This window comes from Lutra lutra, chromosome 5, assembly GCF_902655055.1.
Source record: "Lutra lutra chromosome 5, mLutLut1.2, whole genome shotgun sequence".
Classification (NCBI taxonomy): domain Eukaryota; kingdom Metazoa; phylum Chordata; class Mammalia; order Carnivora; family Mustelidae; genus Lutra; species Lutra lutra.
Window position 1 is genome coordinate 33,710,734 of NC_062282.1, and position 17,969 is coordinate 33,728,702.

The following is a 17,969-nucleotide window of genomic DNA, read 5'->3' on the forward strand; positions in this document are numbered from 1 at the left end:
AGTTTCCTCTATGACAAACTCTTCAGCCAGTTAAGACACAGTTTCTGAAATGAATGGAAACTTGCTGGATTTAAGTATAGTCATTGCTTGCTTGGTGAGGAACATCAAATCCCTGGAGACCTGGGCTCTGATTCCAGCATATTCCATGACATGGCCAGTTTCACCCTCCAAGGACTTCACTTTCCTGATATCTCAGCAAGAACATATTCCTCACACATTTCTAATTGTATGTTTCACAGGAACGGACTCTTGGGACAACCCCCAAGCATTTCAGCAAGAACAATGCACACCGCAGTGCCAAAGTTAAAAATTTACCCTGTAGCCTGGATATAGTTCACTAGAAATACCTCCCTTGTTCAGTGCACAGCAACAGAGGCTACTGGGCTTCTAGCAATCCATAGGTGTGACCTACAAACAAATTTCCTTGCCCTGGCAAAATCACATACTCTCTGCCTTACCTCTCTTGCAAAAGAAAATTCCTAGAGGGAAATAGGGAAGTTTTAAACTAAGTTACTATTATAAAAGAGAAGCACAGAAATTTTCTTACCTGAGGTGTCAGCTCTACTTCTAATTCACCACTTAAGTACTGTCGTTCAAATTCTGCATTTTCTCCCACGTATGAAGAGACCATGCGTTTTATCTGCTTGGATCGAAGCAAAAGGCCCAGCCCAAAGTTGTCAACCCTAGAGGAAAAATGCAAGCAACTTGCAATCAAAGGAACATTGGATAGAACACTAATATCCCTGACTTCTGAAAACATGGAGTATTATTCATTCAAAGGAATCCTCTCTGCTGGGCAGGGAGCCCATGTTCTTTTGTAGTCTCCTACCACCCAAAGAGCCTTGCAAGGTGGCTATTCTTTTCTTATTTTACAGCTGAGGAAATTAAAACTCAAGACCTGTCAGTGATTTCTGCCAACAGATATCTTGGGCAGTAAGTGACATAGCTGGTATTCAAACCCACGTTAGTCCTACAAGTCTGCCCTACACCTTTCACTCTTTCCACTGCCCCCAAGTGATAATAGGGTAGAAGTAAGGCAGACTGGATCCTGCTCTATGCTCTGAAGGCGTATGTAAATGCAGAGGCAATGCCATTCTCTTAACCTGTACTGGAAACAGAGAAATTCATTCTGTCCTAAAAAGTGAACATGCATTCTCATATTTAAAAGGGAGAAGAACAGGGCAGCTCAGTTGGTTAACCATCTGACTCTTGATGTCGGCTCGTGTTGGGCTCCCTGCTGAGCGTGGGTCTGCTTCTCCCTCTGCCTGTTGCTCCCCTGCTTGTGTGCTCTCTGTCTCTCTCACACACACAGATAAATAAAATCTTTAAATAAATTAAAAAAAAAAAGTAAATACCAAATGCTGGTAAGAATGTGGAACACCCAGAGCTCTCACACATGAAGAAAAGAATGTCAACTGATCCAACCACTTCCGAAAGATTACCAGCAGTATCTATAGATGCTGAACATACGGACACACCTTGTCAGTAATTCTCCTCCTCGGGCTACATCCAACAGGAATGCATAAGTATGTTCCCCAGGAGACAAGGATACTCAGTCGCACTATCCTGGTCAAACGTGGAGCCTCCCCAGTACTACTCCACAGCAGAGCAGACAAACTGAGCAGTGAGAAGGAATCAGCTACAACCCCTGCAACAATGGAGGGCTCTCACAGGGAAAATGTGAGCAAAAGAACCACAGGAGAGTACTTACTGAACTATTCCTTCTATATGAAGTTCAAAGTCACACAAGACGAATGGATATGATCAGAAGTGAGGATAATGCTCAAGTTCAGTGGTAGGAAAAAAGAACAATGACTCGAAAGAGCGTGAGGGGGGCTTTCCGGGGTACTGGTCATGTTCCACTTAAAGAATCTGGGGGCTGGTTACATGGGTCTGCAGCCTGTAAAGATCCTTCAAACTTCACACCTGTGATATTATTACTTTCCTGTGTTACTTACATAATACTATGATAAGGTTTTTTTAAAAGACAGAAATACACTGATAAAGCCTCCCAGAACACCTCCCACAAATAGAAGCCTTCTTTTATGATCTCTCTCTCCTAATTCCCCGAGTGCTCTGACGGCCTCTCCTCTCTGCAACCTCGGTCACCTACATGGTTCACTTATCCCACAGTCCTTTACTAAGTTCTTAGTGCCCCCCCCCGCACCCCCCCACCCAGGGCTAGTATCCCAGGTCTTGGGCCACGGGGGGCTCTGAGATATCAAGGGATAAACATGTAAAACTACAATTACAACAGAGGGGGAGATGTGCTAAGAGGTCTGCATCAAGGGCTATGAGAACACTGAAGTCACACGACAGAGGACAAAGAGGTCCAGAAAAGGCTTATGGAAAATGACACCTGAACAGACTTGAAGAAAAAAGACTTTGAGAGCAGAGTAGAGGTGTGGAAGCAATGATCCAAAAAGGCAGGTGGGCAGCTTTGCAAAGGTGCACAGTGGTGGGACAAGCTCCATGTTGAGTGTGACTGCAGTATGGATGAAAGCAAAAGGGAGCAAGAGAGGTAGAAGGCAGGCCAGCTTGTCACCTGTCACAGGTGTCACATACCATGAAATCAGGATTTCATCCTGACGGAAATGGGAGACCCTGTGAAAAATTTTAAGTAGAAAATAACGGGGTATACAATTGGAGAGGTTCAGTGATAAAAGGCCGGGAGAACGGTTAAGAGGCTTGATATAATCCAAATAAGTAGACAATGGTCTAAGGCAGCCCCAACAGGAGGGGAGAAAAAGGGGACAAATCAAGGGATATTTGGGGGGAATAAATCACAGGTTTGTTCCCCATCCTGACGTAGACACAGACCCAGTCCAGAATTCTGGCTTTGGCAATGGAATAGCATGGGAGAATGGACTGGTGAGAAATTAGTCTATGGTCCCTAGTGTTTGACCTAAGGAGAGATAAGTACGGTACCTTTTTTGACAAACCACTGACATTTCTCCTAACAACCTCCTTGTCTCCCACCTTTACTTTGCTCTCCGTCCTCACACTCCTCATGCCCGTAAGTGCCCATCCCAGCTCAACTGACTCCTGCTTCCCAGGATGTATCACTTCCAAGCCTCTAACCTAGACCAGGAGGTCTGGGCACACTGACAACCTCAAAGTAGTCCAAGTAACTATCAACCATTTGCTAAACTAGTTTATAGTTCTAGCCTTCCAATACGGAGTCTGATAACATTTCCCTCTCACTGTGAGTATAAAAGGAATAGCTGCATGATTTATTCTTACTTGTTTCAAAAGAAAACTACAACCCACACAACTATTTTCAAGAGTGTGCTTTTGAGATACGGAGAGAATTCCTTGGAGATTAATAATATGCTTGGCCACTAGAGGGCTCCACATCACCAGAGATTCTCTGTCTCTCCTGGAAAATTAGTTCACACTCACACCCAATGCCCTGTTTTTTGTGTTTTTTACTTACTCCTAACTGATACCTAGCTGGGCCTTCAGTTCTTCAGGTTAACAATTCCATTCTCCTAAATTCGCTACACCCGCAGCCTGCCTGCCCCATCCCTGCAGATCTTTAGTACAGAAGTAATGGCCGTGGATCTGTCACTTCTCTCTAAGTCTACATCACCTATATGGGAAAATCCTGACTCTACCTTCAGAATCTGTCTGGAATCTGAGCATGTCTCACTTTCTCCTGTGTGGCCTGCACCATCTCCTGCCTAAAGATGGCAACCTGTCCTGCTTCTATCCTTGCCCCTTGCAATCCACTCACAAAATGGCGGCCAAAACCGTAAGAATAAAACAAAATGTCAGATCACGTCACCACTCTGCCCATAATGCCACCCTGGCATTCATCTGTTCATGTAAAAGCCGAGGTCTCTAGAGTGGCCTGCACGGCCCCAAAAGATGAGATGCCCTTGACATCTCAGACCTCATTCCTCCCACCTCCCTTTTGCTCACTTTTCTTCTGCCTTTGCGCTGTCCTTTACCTGTCTCTGAAACTCTTCCCCCAGGTAATGCAAGGCTCACCCCTCATTTCTTTCAAGTCTCCAGTCAACCATCACCTCAATGAGTCAGTCCCTCCCTGAGTGCCCGATTTTATACTGAAAACTGCCTGTCCATTTTCACATTCCCAGTTCCCCTCTCTTGTTCTTTTTCTTTTTGTCCATAGACTATAACCTAACATACTGGAAAATTCAGTTGTTATGTTTACTATTTATTGCCTGGCTCTCCTTACACTGGCATGTAAGGTCCACGAAGGCAGGGAACTTGGTCTGTTTTGCTCACTCTTGTGCCCCCAAGCACCTGCAAGCCTACACAACACACAGAAGTCACTACATAAACATTTATGGAACATTCATTGAATGACTTTTTTGCTTTATTTCACTTCCCCTCTCCTCACTGGCTCAAAATGAAAATCACGAAGTTCTTATGCTGGATGTTTTCTATTTGCCCCTCTAGATCCATTTGTCCATCTCCAGCTTGCCCTGTGCTGGGATGGCAGACTGTGTAGACTGACTCCCTTGCCCTCTGGCTTCTGACCAGGTGCAAGAAGGATGTCAAGATTCATATTACCCTGACTCCCTCCCAAGCTACAGCACACAGGACAGCCCTCACCATAAAGCTTTCTTAGAGGTCCTGGCAGCTCCCTGCCTTCATTCTTCAGACCTGAGGCTGGTGGTAACAGCACTCCTCTGTTATTAACTCCAGGGTACTTCAATACTAATACTGCTTTCCCTCAACCCTGACCCTTCCTTTAAAGACAGTCCCTTTAGTAAACTCTCTTCAGTTACCCAATACGAAAGTACTATTGATATATCCTCTGGAGCCCTGTCTAAATAAAGTTGTAACAATAAAATAATCCATGAAAGTGAATATAGTCCATTTGCTTCCTGTAGTCTTAAATACCTAAACCTCCCTCCAAGTATACTGGTCTATATGATAAACCAACCATAATGTACTTGCCCAGGTCACTGACTTTGGAGATTTTTCCCATTACACACTCTTTCATGGATCTCTGTTTGACTTTTCACCCATTACACATTTGAACTTGACTGTGTTTGGAGACGACCTCTCTGTATTTGTTGATCTTGGCTCTGGAAACTATGTATACTTGGCCTTTGCTTTCTTTTTGGATTAGCACCTGGCCTGGCAACCTAGCAGTGCTTAAGACGCTCAGCCCAGGCTTGCCCCTGACCAGGTGCAAAGTTAGTGTTCATGACTCAAAAAATGCTGTTAGGTAGCTTATAATAAGAGTGTCTTGCTTGCCACATAACGTTCCAGCTCACAAATTCAGCAAACATGTATCCCTTCTTTACTGTGTATCAGACACTGAGAATACAAAAATGAAAAAGGCAAACCCCTTACAATATAAAGAGAGAAGACAGACACAGGTCATCTTTTACAAACGAGAAACGTGTATTTCTAATAGAGAAACATGCACATTGAGACATCTTGTAGCTCTCTGAAATTAAAGGTAATTTTGATGGACTTTCAAAGAGATTATCTTGCTTGCCTTTAATAGCCAACATTTTCCTAGCACACCAAAGGAGATTTGACCATTCTCTTATGGTACAACAAACTCAGGTTTCAAACATTCTAGTGGTAAAAGAAGTCTAAAGTCAAGAATTCAATAAAGAGATACATACATTCATGTAAAGCAAAACAGCATTTTATGGAAGACACAAATGTTCCACAAACATTTTTCATGTTCTGAATCAACATTTCATTTTCTGAAATCTCATTAATTGGTAATTCTTGTCAAAACAAAACTCTAATAAAAATGAATTTGCAGCCATTTACCAAACTGTATTTCTCTTATTTCCTCTCCTTTTAGGCATGCTTAAATCTCAGTAACAGTGTGTACTTACTATGAAAATATCAAGAATATCAAAAGAAAGTGCTGTATTTGGACAGCACATTAACATAGGTCACAGTTCATTGGAACAAATGAACACTCGTTTCCACGAGCTGAGCAGAGAAGTTCAAGTACACAACCCCAGAAGTGGTTAGCCCTTCTCAAACAAAATAATGAAATCTTGGGGGAATGCTTATAATCAGACAAGATGGCCTAAGCTCTCCATTGAGCCCTTCAGACCTGCAGCTGCCTCAACAAGTAGTAAAGACAGCACAGTGAAGGAGCCACCGCCTTTATTTCCTGGCTTGAAACCACTGATACAGAACAGAAATTTTATTTACACTGAAAAACTGCTCACTGGGTCCTCACAGAATTCCTACAGCTGACTAGTATAAAGCACATATAAGTAATAGCACTGTCACCACAGGCACAGGGCACATGTATTACCACATGGTACCTACAGGCGTCCACAGGGAAGCTGGGCTGTCCTTAGTTGTCTCAATTCCCACCTTCAAGAACAGTCATCTAAAATAATCTTGTCATGAGGAAATGAGCGTGACTAATAAAACACATCTCTTTTTCCCTTACTTCTCTGATTTAATTGGTTGATATATAGTATACTGTAAAACTTTTAGTTCCTATGGGCTTGTAATTCGTACGTCAAAGTCTTCTTTAAAAAATCAGTGAAAAGCATATTTTCTATTTTTCCTACTTTCCTAATCAATCTGTAGCAAAGTCCTAATTCATCTGAGTGATCCTAAAGGGGAAGGTTTATCTCATAAAGACTAATAGTTAATACTCCACACCAAGGTAAGTGGTACCTTATGGCAACAGGTCTCATGATAACTAAAAACAAAACAAAATAAACACAGACAATCAGAGCCCTGAGCTTTGGAAGGTCTTCTAATTCAGGTAGACCCTTCCATAAAAAGCCTTTTTTCTTTTTTTTTTTTTAAGATTTTATTTATTTATTTGACAGAGATCACAAGTAGGCAGAGAAGCAGGCAGAGAGAGATAGGAGGAAGCAGACTCTCTGCTGAGCAGAGAGCCTGATGCGGGGCTCGATCCCAGGACCCTGGGATCATGAACTGAGCCGAAGGCAGAGGCTTTAACCCACTGAGCCACCCAGGCGCCCCAAAAAGCCTTTTCTTAAATAAGAAAGCAGTTATTACTTTTTTAAAAAAAATTTTATTTATTTATTATTTATTTGATTTTATTTATTATAGGGGGGAAGGGGCAGAGGAAGAGGGATAAGCAGACTCCTGAGCGTGGAGCCAATGAGGGGCTTGATCCCAGGACCCTAGATCATGACCTGAGCCAAAATCAGAAGCTGGATGCTTAACTGACTAAGCCATCCAGGTACCCCAAGAAAGCAATTATTACTTCTAATTCTAAGTTTTCTCCATTTACTCCATAATCCAAATCATCTTTGTTTCTCCAACAAAGCAGTGCTAAGTTTTCCTCATTTATCTGATCTAATGGCCAGAACAAAACTCTGATTCCTGTAGACCTCTAGGCCTTAAACCCACCTAATTAAGAGTATCAGCTGTCAGTGAGGGTATGCAAAGAGCTTTCTTTGTATTCTATGATGGTTATCAGTACTTACTCTATCAAGGATTTTCATTGACTTACACCACCCCTTGTGAGCACTGAGCTATCCAGAAAAGTACTGGTAGTCAAAAGTATTTTTAATAAATACAAAGTAAGCTCAAAAAGCACAGGATATGTTTAAGAAATATCAAGTGATCATGAACAAGTTACTTCTCTATTTACAGATGAATTTCCTCTGTTAAATGAGGGAAGTGGAACAGATGACCTCTACAATCCCATCCAGCTCCAGCACTGGTAGGGAAGAGAAAACTATTTTAAGCAAAAGGATCAGTCCATAATATATACTGGAGAAGGAATACGATTTGGTATACGAAGAAATTCTATAATTGGATAAGTTCTATAATTGGATAAGGCTTCTTTGAGGATGTGTAACTGGATTTGGATCCTGAAAAATGGGAAAGATGTAGATATGCAGAGAAGAGGTGGGAAAGCCTTCCAGACGCAAACAATAGTGTAAATAAACTCAGCAAAGGAAGAATGAGCACAAATGTAGGATTAGGTTCATGTCCTGAATAACTAGCACTATTTAGTCTAATTGCATTTCTGGTACTTGGCTAAACTGCCAATTTAGTTGTTTTTTTTTTTTCTAAGTAGGCTCCACGCCCAGCATGGAGCCCAATGCACAACTTGCACCTACCCTGACTGAGATCAAGACCTGAGCTGAGATCAAGAGTTGGACACTTAACTGACTGAGCCACCCAAGCATCCTTAGTTTTTTAATTTTTTAAAGATCTTTAAAGTCTTTCATTGTTGAAAGAGAGCTGATAACTTATCATCTTATATAAAAATAGAATTTTTTCTTCGTAACAAAATCTATCTTTTTTTTTAATTAATATTTTATTTATTTATTTGACAGAGAGAAAGACAGTGAGAGAGGGAATATAAGCAGGGAAAGTGGGAGAGGGAGAAGCAGCCTTCCTGCCAAGTAGGGAGCCTGATGTGGGGTTTGATCCCAGGTGGCTGGGATCATGACCTGAGCCGAAGGCAGACACTTAACCACTGAGCCACCCAGGCACCCCCAAAATATATCTTAATATTTTGTTGTTACAGCTATTGTTGACCATTTTGATATGAGATCCTACTGTCTTTTTTTTTTTTTTTAAAGATTTTATTTATTTATTTGACAGAGAGAAATCACAAGTAAGCAGAGAGGCAGGCAGAGAGAGAGGAGGAAGCAGGCTCCCTGCAGAGCAGAGAGCCCGATGTGGGGCTCGAACCCAGGACCTGGGATCATGACCTGAGCCGAAGGCAGTGGCTTAACCCACTGAGCCACCCATGCGCCCCGAGATCCTACTGTCTTAAGTGCTAGCTGCATATCCTCCTCCTTCTACCCAGACCAGCAACATTTTTTTTTAATTTTTTTATTTTTTCAGCATAACAGTATTCATTATTTTTGCACCACACCCAGTGCTCCATGCAATCTGTGCCCTCTACAATACCCACCACCTGGTGCCCCCAACCTCCCACCCCCCACCCCTTCAAAATTCTCAGATCGTTTTTCAGAGTCCATAGTCTCTCATGGTTCACCTCCCCTTCCAATTTCCCTCAACTCCCTTCTCCTCTCCATCTCCCCTTGTCCTCCATGCTATTTGTTATGCTCCACAAATAAGTGAAACCATATGATAATTGACTCTCTCTGCTTGACTTATTTCACTCAGCATAATCTCTTCCAGTCCCGTCCATGTGACCAGCAACATTTTTAATGGTAAGTGACCTCCTTATATATCCTCTAGAATGTGGCATACCCGAAAGACTTGAAACAAATTAAAACTGAAATCTTCCTCTATATATAATGACTTATAGTAACATAAAGGGACATCTCTAAATTATAAAATGCACGATTCAATTTGAAAATCTGTATTTTAACTTTAACAATGCATTTGGAATTTAGAAAAATAAAAGCACATCAGACTAAGATATAAATTTATGCAAGTCTGCTTTACTTATGATTATGAAGGATGGTACCAAAAATATTTGAAGAAATGTAACTTCCAACTCTTGAGCTTGTTAAAAACTATCTTTTCATGCTTGAGCATATTGCTCATAAAATGAGGAAATTTTTCATTTCATTCATGAACTTTGTATAAATATTATAGAGAACTGTCATTTCTTTCAAGTCACTTGTTCTCTAAAGGCACACATACCCTGCATTGTTGCTGACTGCAGTCAGGCCTTTCACTCCAGTCTTCAGCAAGGCTCCTATAAGATTCTCTGGAATTCCACATAACCCAAAACCTGTAAGTGAAAAAGGCAATTTATGAAAAGGGTGATGTTCTCTCAGAGAAACGTATGTTATTCTTTTACACACACACACACACACACACACACAATTAGATCTATTAAGCATATTACATCTATTAAGCATATTAGATCTATTAAGCAAAATACACAGATGTATCTCAGCAACTCAGTAAGTGGCTACATAGCTCTACCCAAATGTTTTGCACTGTTCAATAGCACCGGACATAACTGTAAAACCTTTGAATGCTAAGAATAAAGCCAGGTACAATCAGTTAACATAGCTACACATCACACATCTTGCACTGAACTGCACATCTATTATTGTCCACCTTTAGAATTCAACCTTTATACAGTTACTTTTTCAAGCATGTTTGTTTTAAATGCCTGAGTAGATTTTGCAGAATAGGAAGCCCAGACCAATGACTTTTATTTCTTTATAACTTCTGCAATTTGTCAAATAGTATTGGGTTTACAACAGACATCAATGACTGGGCAGATGAATGAATGAACAGCAGCCCTAAAAACCAGCCTAGATTCCTGCAACCAAGCTCTAGAAATTAAAAAAAAACAAAAAAAAAAAATTATACATGTATATATATATAAAATATATCTCAATCAGGCAGCAAGTTTAACGAGTGTGAGACAGTGGTTCTAAACAAGGTGCAACAATAGAACCCAGAGGCCTCGACAACAGACAGATGCTTATATGCTTTCTAGCTCCTAAAATGAGGAATGATAAAAGGAGTGGCTAGGTAAGGGCTGATGAGATCAATGCCAATGTTTTAGTTAAACAGAATTCCCGAGGATCTAGGAATGTTTTCAAAGCTAACAAGACATCACTATTTAAAACCTGAGCTTTTCAAAATAATGGAAAAACACAAAGCGAAAAAGTAAAACACCAAGTGCTAAACCCTGCTGAGTTTTCAAGATGAGGACACTAATAATTACATAATAAAATAATTACATAACATGCAATAAATGACTAAAAATAAACTAATAAAATAAGTAATAAAATAACTGGCATTTCTAATTCCACAGCTTTGCCACTGTGATTTCCTGCTCTGCTACAAACATAAGGATGTTACCATCATAAAAAGGAAAACAATACTATTACTCACCACCAACCAGTATTGTTGCGCCATCAGGGATGTCTTTTACAGCTTCCACTGGATCTGTATAGAATTTGGTGTGGCGACGCGTGCTGGTTGAAAAGTAGCAAACACATCCCTAAAACATTTTTAAAAATTTTAAGTGAATCATCATTTGGAGACATATCTTTATTTTGTATGTATACCAACATATTCACTTTTCATATATACAAGGATAATTTTACTATCTGCTCTTTGAAACAAAGAGTGGGGCTGCAAGTAATTCATCTTAGAAGTAGGAAGGATAGGGGTGCCTGGGTGGCTCAGTGGGTTAAAGCCTCTGCCTTCGGCTCAGGTCATGATCTCAGGGTCCCGTGATCTGCTCAGCGAGGAGCCTGCTTCCTCCTCTCTCTCTGCCTGCCTCTCTGCCTACTTGTGATCCCTGTCTGTCAAATAAGTAAATAAAATCTTTTAAAAAAAGAAGAAGAAGAAGAAGAAGAAGAAGTAGTAGTAGTAGTAGTAGTAGTAGGAGTAGGAGTAGTAGGAAGGACATACTCTATCTGTAGATTATCACCAGAATTCCCTTGTGATCATGATGAATGTCTTCCATTGTATAAAGGAAAACTCTGTGGCCAACATTTGTGGCCACCCAAAAGACTGAAAGTAGACAGCTCATACACTGGGACTCAGATTCACAATAATGATGCATCAGTTTCTGATAGGGAGCTAACCTTGCATTCAGTCAACAAATATTCACTGAGAACATACTATGTGTCAACTATTCTGCTGTTTATTCCCATCTAGTAAATATTAAGACATGACTGCTGTTTTGTGGGAAATCAGGTACAGTGTGACCAACATACAAATACACAGTTGGACCCTGACCCATTCTTTAGCCAACAAATGCCTCCTAAGGGAACAAGTAAGGAACAGTACATAAGAAGACCCATGCCCATAAGGCTTGGAGTTTATAGATGCTGAGAAAAACAGCAAACTATTATCTGCAAGGAAGGCATGGCTAGTCTTACCACAGTGACCTGTTTAGGCACATAACAGGTTATCTAGTGAACATTTATCATCAGTTTGTTTTTAAACAGTTTCCCTTCCTATGCTTCATCCACAACATGGATAGGAGATAATTAGAGTTGATATGTTGTAATCATTCATAATAATTATCACCTCTCCTTTACTCTTATTATATATTCAACCTAAAAAGGGAGGGAGCAAAGAGAAAGGCTCCTGACTCCCCATATGCCGCCACCACAAGAAGTTCATAAATGTAGGCTCACACACACTGCCTTATTGGTCTTTGACAGACATCCTGTGGGGTCAAGGTAAAGGCATTAAGGAGTTTCTAGCATTCTTTTCTTCCTCTATAAACTTCTTTCAGAAAAAGTATCCAATAGTACAAAAGCCTATTTCCTTTAAGAGAACAATACTGAAGGTCAAATGAGATCTGCCAAAGTAGAGGTTACCTAGATGACTTTTGTCCCTTTAAATTCAACCCTGGTTCAGGTCTGGTGAAGAGAGTTGTCTATTCCCAGTTGTCTCTTCCCGGTGGGAAATACATGGCGGCAGAGCTAACAAGGAACAAGCTTGAGCTGCAGAGAGCTTAGTTCTCTGTCCTATCCTCAGTAGCAAGGGTTTACTGGATTCTGTTTAAACGCACAGGTGCACATGCAAATATATATATTTTTTTAAATCTTGGAAATAAAAAGTTCAATAGCCTCAATAAAGAGGCCAAAAGATGAATCATAAAATAAAGTCAAGGGTATCTGCTCAAAAATAGAAAAAGAAAGATACAGATATTCTAATCCAACCAATTCATTTCACAGGTCAAGCTGTTGCAACTGAGCAAGTTCTCGAAATGTACCCAACAGTGTGTTACAGCAAGACCAGATCCCGGATTTTAGCCTTCATCACAGCATCCTTCTACCACAATCTGCTCCTCACCATGATTTTTAAAAGCCCTCAATCTTATCCCACTTCAATTTCATTATTTACAGACAACAAATCTTTATGAACGCCCTATTTTTTCATGAAGAACTCTATTGTCCTCTTTTCTAAAGAGTGAAGGAGAAGTCATTGCTCTGTACACCTTAAACTGATACACTATTGTTTTGCCAATTATATCTCAATAAAATTGGAAAAAGTCAAAGATGCAAAAACATGCAATAAATAAATGAATCTTAATCTGTATCTCTTACCAAATAAAAAGGGGTGAAAAGTCAGGGCCTTAGCAGGAGGAAGAAAATAAAAGAACTCTTCTACACCTAAGTAGTCAGGGGTTAAAATAACCCTGAACTACTTATCTGTAAACTGAGAAACATGAATCCTACAGAGAGGAAGTTAAGAGAAAACTCATTTCTCCTACAGATCCAGGACACTTTTGAGATTCACAAAGGGAAACAAAAATATATAAGCACAGACTTGTCAGGAATTCTGTTCCTTTGTTCTAGCTGATAATTAGTGTCCTCATTACAAACAGAAATTATTAAAACGCTTGCCCCACACCTTAAAAAAAATACCTCAGAAGAGGGCGCCTGGGTGGATCAGTGGGTTGAGCATCTGACTCCTGATTTCAGTTCAGGTGATGATCTCAGGGTCCTGAGATCCAGGCCCACATCTAGCTCTGCACTCAGCAAAGAGTCTCCTTGTCCCTCTCCCTCTACTCTTCCCCGACTCACTCTCTCTCTCTCTGTCTCAAAAAAATAAAATCTTTAAAAAAAATACTTCAGAAGTATTTTAGAAAAGACTCAAGTGTTTCACATTTATCCAGATAATCAAAAGCTTAAAGAAATAAAAGTGAAATGTTTGCAGGCAATGTGAGAATGACTCAAGATAATGAAGAATTTACACCCAACTTTGGTGGGTTTTTTCTTTTCATTTTTCACACATTGTTAATATTTGTTGACCTTTGTTATCTATTTGTTATACTGACATTTGATATCTATTTGCTAAGAAATCAATAGTGTGACATAATGGGCCACACTCCAGTAATCTCGGGGTCAAAATACCTATGTTTCAAATTCCAGTTCAGCCACAATTGCGAGAAACTGGGAAAACTGCAAAATCTGAGTGTAAGGGGTTTACGAAAGGATTGCAGTTGTTTCTTAAGGATGCAGTAAGGATTAAGTAATGGTGTATCACCACTCGGTGCTTGAACTGCAGAAGTTGCCCTGGGGTTGTTAGCTTCCTTTAAGCAACACAACCCTCTCCATTCCCCACCAGGGCAGTACAATTAACTTGCCATTGACTGGGCTTTAGTTTTCACATTTAACCTCCCCGCCCCCCACGCTCTACCTTACCTATATACACAAGCATGCATTACTAATTCTACGAAGAGTTTTTTTTACCATGACCTATGCTATAGCAAATTAATCCACGCCATCCTTGCTGAGGGTTTTGAAAGCTTTAAGATTACTTTAACATGTTTATTTTGTCTGTAGTCAAGTATGCCATTCTAAGCATGGAGAAATGACTGGGCAATCTGGCCATACAAACACAGGTAGTGAGGCAAAGAGGAAGGAGAATGTCTGAAAACCAGAGTGTTTCCTATGGATCTTCAAGGCTTGGAGCCTTGGAGGCAGCACCCCAGAGAAAGCCTCTAGGTTTGTTTTCTGAACAGGCTTCCTCTCTGCCCACATTCTCTCCCATTCTCCCAGCCTCTGGGAGTTAAGGAGTAACACTGCTGACACCCCCTAAGAAAGCAGAGGTGGTGTCCTGTTTTCATAAATAATTGAATTCAAAGTGAGGTTCTAAACTGCTTTAATTGACCTTTACTTTCTAAAATGCTAAAACAGTGAGGTGAAAAGATTCAAGCAACATCTACTACATAAATAAATAAACAAATAGCCTTCAAGTCGGCAGAGGTCACTAAAAAAATGAAGAGTAATGAATTATATGGCTTCAGCATCTAATGTATTCTGGGCATGATTTTTTTTCACCAAGGTCTTCCTTTACATTTGGGTAACATTTCATTTTGTTTTTTCACTCTCCCACCTTCAGCAAAATTCCATTTTATGGCGCCCCTAGCTTCTGCTTTACTATTGGAGGAAGAAAATAATAATGACTATACTGCAAAAGAACAGTTAAGGTCCCGAAAGATAAGAAATAATCAAAATTCTTACACTGCCTTTTTTTTCTATTTAATCTATTTCTACTTTTAAAATTCTCTCCATCTTCACCCTTTGTCCTCTAGTTCAAATCCTTACATTTAGAATTTGAGGACTGATTGCACTGTTGAGCCTAAATTTTATCTCATGATTTCCCAATTCAAAATCCTTCTTTTCTAACCACTCCTACTGTTCTTTCTTTTGCCTAAATTTATTTTTTTCTTGTCATTCAATACTCCCCAACTTTAAGAAAATATATACTTCCTTCTGAAGGTCTTTCAGGGAAAATCCATACAGCATACTGCTTTATTTTTAAATTAATCTTATCTTAATGATACGGAACTGTACACCCAGGTGTTATTTACCTTGTTACCTTGCAGTTAAAAAAATCAGACACAGGAAGATTGATACCGCCCACTTCAGTATCAAAGTTTGATAAACAGAAGTGGGGAGAAGCCATACGGAGAGAGATGAAGACGACCCTGTTGGAAGGTAAAGGCAATAATATGCAGGTAGGTACGTGCGCTTGGCAAGAATATGGCATCAGTGCCAAGTGGAGATGGTAATATGTATTGTAACGCTTACCAATGTCAAGGGTGAATTGACAGTACCAGTATCTGTTAAAGGTGGCATGTTTACCTTACACTAAACACTACCAGTTATGCACTTACGACATGAATAAATAAATCACAAAGACCCTACAGGGAGTTACTGACTCTAGGCCAATTCTCTAAAGTAGTAGCATACTGTTTTTGAGGGAACATACATGTTCTTTTTATTCTAACAATAGAGTGATGCCCAGCACTTGAAAGGAGCAGAGGTGAAGTCATGATGCATTCTTCCCAGTGTATCAGAAAGCTTGAGTTTGCCAGGAGTTAAAATACTAATGAGGATGGGGAACTCAGAAAGAGGAGAAGCATAAATAAAGGTACTGAGAGGAGCCAAGCCCAGGGACATGCGGGATCAGGCCCCATGGAGAGAAACTTGTGAAGATCAGGCTGGAAAGGAAGACTGGGGAAGGCCTTAAGGACCTCACTAGAGATTTGACTTCTTCCTTCAATGAGGAAGGGACACCAAAGCTTTTGAAACAGAGATGTCAAAACTCATATGAAAGCCTGAAACAGGAAGAGGCAGAGGAAATCATTCTTTCATTCACTCATCCATTTGTTCAAAAATAATCATTTTGTATAAAATATACGAAATACTGGAATACAGCGTTGAGACAAACAAAAAAACCACTCAGGCATAGTCCCTGTGCTGATGAAAGTTGCAAACTAGCAAAGGTAACAGTCATTAAATAATTACAAAAATTTAAATACAAATGTTAATATCTCATCAGTGAGCTAAAAGGAAGAATCAGATAATTGCTGGGAAAGAGTGCTAAGGACATCCCCAAGTAAATTTCAGTTAAAGGTAAATACATGACACTGGTTATCCACTGGAGGTGGAGGGAAGAGGAGAGGAAAGAATGGGTCCAAGATTTCCCTGGATGAGTATGGATGCTCTGGGCCATAATGAAAACAGAACAAAACAAGGGGGGAAACAATCACTTTATGACTGGTTCACTTTGGGTCAGAAAGAGCTTGAAGGACTAAGTGTCATCCAGGTGGAATGGATCGATAAGTTGTACCAGGGGAGAATGGAATTGGTGAGAAATCTGGGGAAAAAACAGGTTCAAAGAAGAAAGGCAGGTAAGTGTTAATTTTTAGGAACTTCTTCCAGTAATAATTTTCCAAAGTGGACAGAGAATAGTATTAAATGCTCCTTCTGAAACAGTAATGGAGGAAGAAACAGAACTTCGGGCGGTGTACTCAAATCTAAGTCCATGCCAATGACTCTGAAATGTAGTTCTCAGACTAACCACATTAACATCATCTGGGAACTCATTTATGTAAAGTGTGGGACCCCACACGGGACCTACTAAATCAGAAACTCTAGAGTTGGACCCAGAAACTGGTTTGCTAAAACCTCCGGGTAATTCTGGTTCATTAAAGCTCGACAGACTTGCCTAACACACACACACACACACACACACACACACACACACCATCTCATCTGTCTCCGAACACACACACACACACCCATCTCATCTGTCTCCTAAGAGTTTTCTGAAGTGGTTTAACGCCATAGGAAAGTGAATAAATAACACTTAGGTAAATAACTAACTACCAAAAGAGGGAATGTTTTTGACCTGGATCCAAGGGTATGGCAGTGTCCTGGTCTGCGTGTTTCAGCACGGGCAGCAGTGTCACTGAAGGTCAGTCAAGTGCCCTTTTAATAATGCTTTATATACCCAAAGCTATCAGCAATTACCAAAATGCTTCCTAAAATACATTTATGAATAAAATGTCCCAGTTCTAAATCATCCCATAGCATTTACCTAAGGGGCTTACTGGCCCCTCTGCGTTCACTGTTCTCAGAAATTGGATGCGGGAAAGACAGAGCAACTGGGGCGCGACAGGTCCCTGGGAGTACGCACCTTGTGCAAGATACGCTTTCAAGCTCGAAACTATTTAATGCGCTACTAAATAAAAACGCCACTTTTCGTTTTTCCCTAGGAAGGAAGAGGCTCCCGCGGTTACGCTGATAACCAAGGTAAACCACCCTCCAGGACCTAGCACTCTCGGCCTGTACTGGTCTCTTAGGGCTCCAGACAGGGACCCCACCTGGGCGTGGTGGTACAGGTAGGGACAGACTCCAGCGGGGATGCGGGGGGGGTGGGGGCTTATCAACCAACGATCGCGGTGAAAAGTGTCTCAGGATACCACTTGGTGGAGAGCTGGCACTAAGGGCGGCACAAGGTTTCCTAAGAGTTTGAAAATGGAAATCCTCCAACCCGGATGCCTGCGCCACAAGAGCGCGCCCGACAGGGAAGATGTGCCCAGACGAGCGCTCCAGGCGGGTTCCCCTTCTCCTCGGCACCGTGCGGCACAGCCAAATAAGGGAGGACAAGGAGGGCACGGCCTTCCACCCCCGCGACGTCGAGCACCCGCCCCCTCCGCGGCGAACCTGCGCGGACCCGTAGCTAACCTGCTCTGAAATCCCCAACGCGAGGCGCAAACCTGTCCCCTGCTGCCGTCACCCTTGCCTATC

The 17,969-nt window shown here is 41.0% G+C and overlaps 1 protein-coding gene across 2 annotated transcripts in view; it reads right to left on the reverse strand.

Annotated features, from left to right (window-relative positions):
- Nucleotides 1-17,969, reverse strand: part of OXCT1 (3-oxoacid CoA-transferase 1) — a 343,538-nt gene that overhangs the window by 107,334 nt on the left and 218,235 nt on the right. For both annotated transcript variants that reach the window (XM_047730975.1, XM_047730974.1), the window contains 3 exons: nucleotides 10,792-10,900; nucleotides 9,577-9,667; nucleotides 548-683 (listed from right to left, as the gene is read on the reverse strand). In XM_047730975.1, coding sequence (XP_047586931.1) covers nucleotides 548-683; nucleotides 9,577-9,667; nucleotides 10,792-10,900 — 336 coding nt within the window. The remainder of the gene's footprint in view (nucleotides 1-547; nucleotides 684-9,576; nucleotides 9,668-10,791; nucleotides 10,901-17,969) is intronic.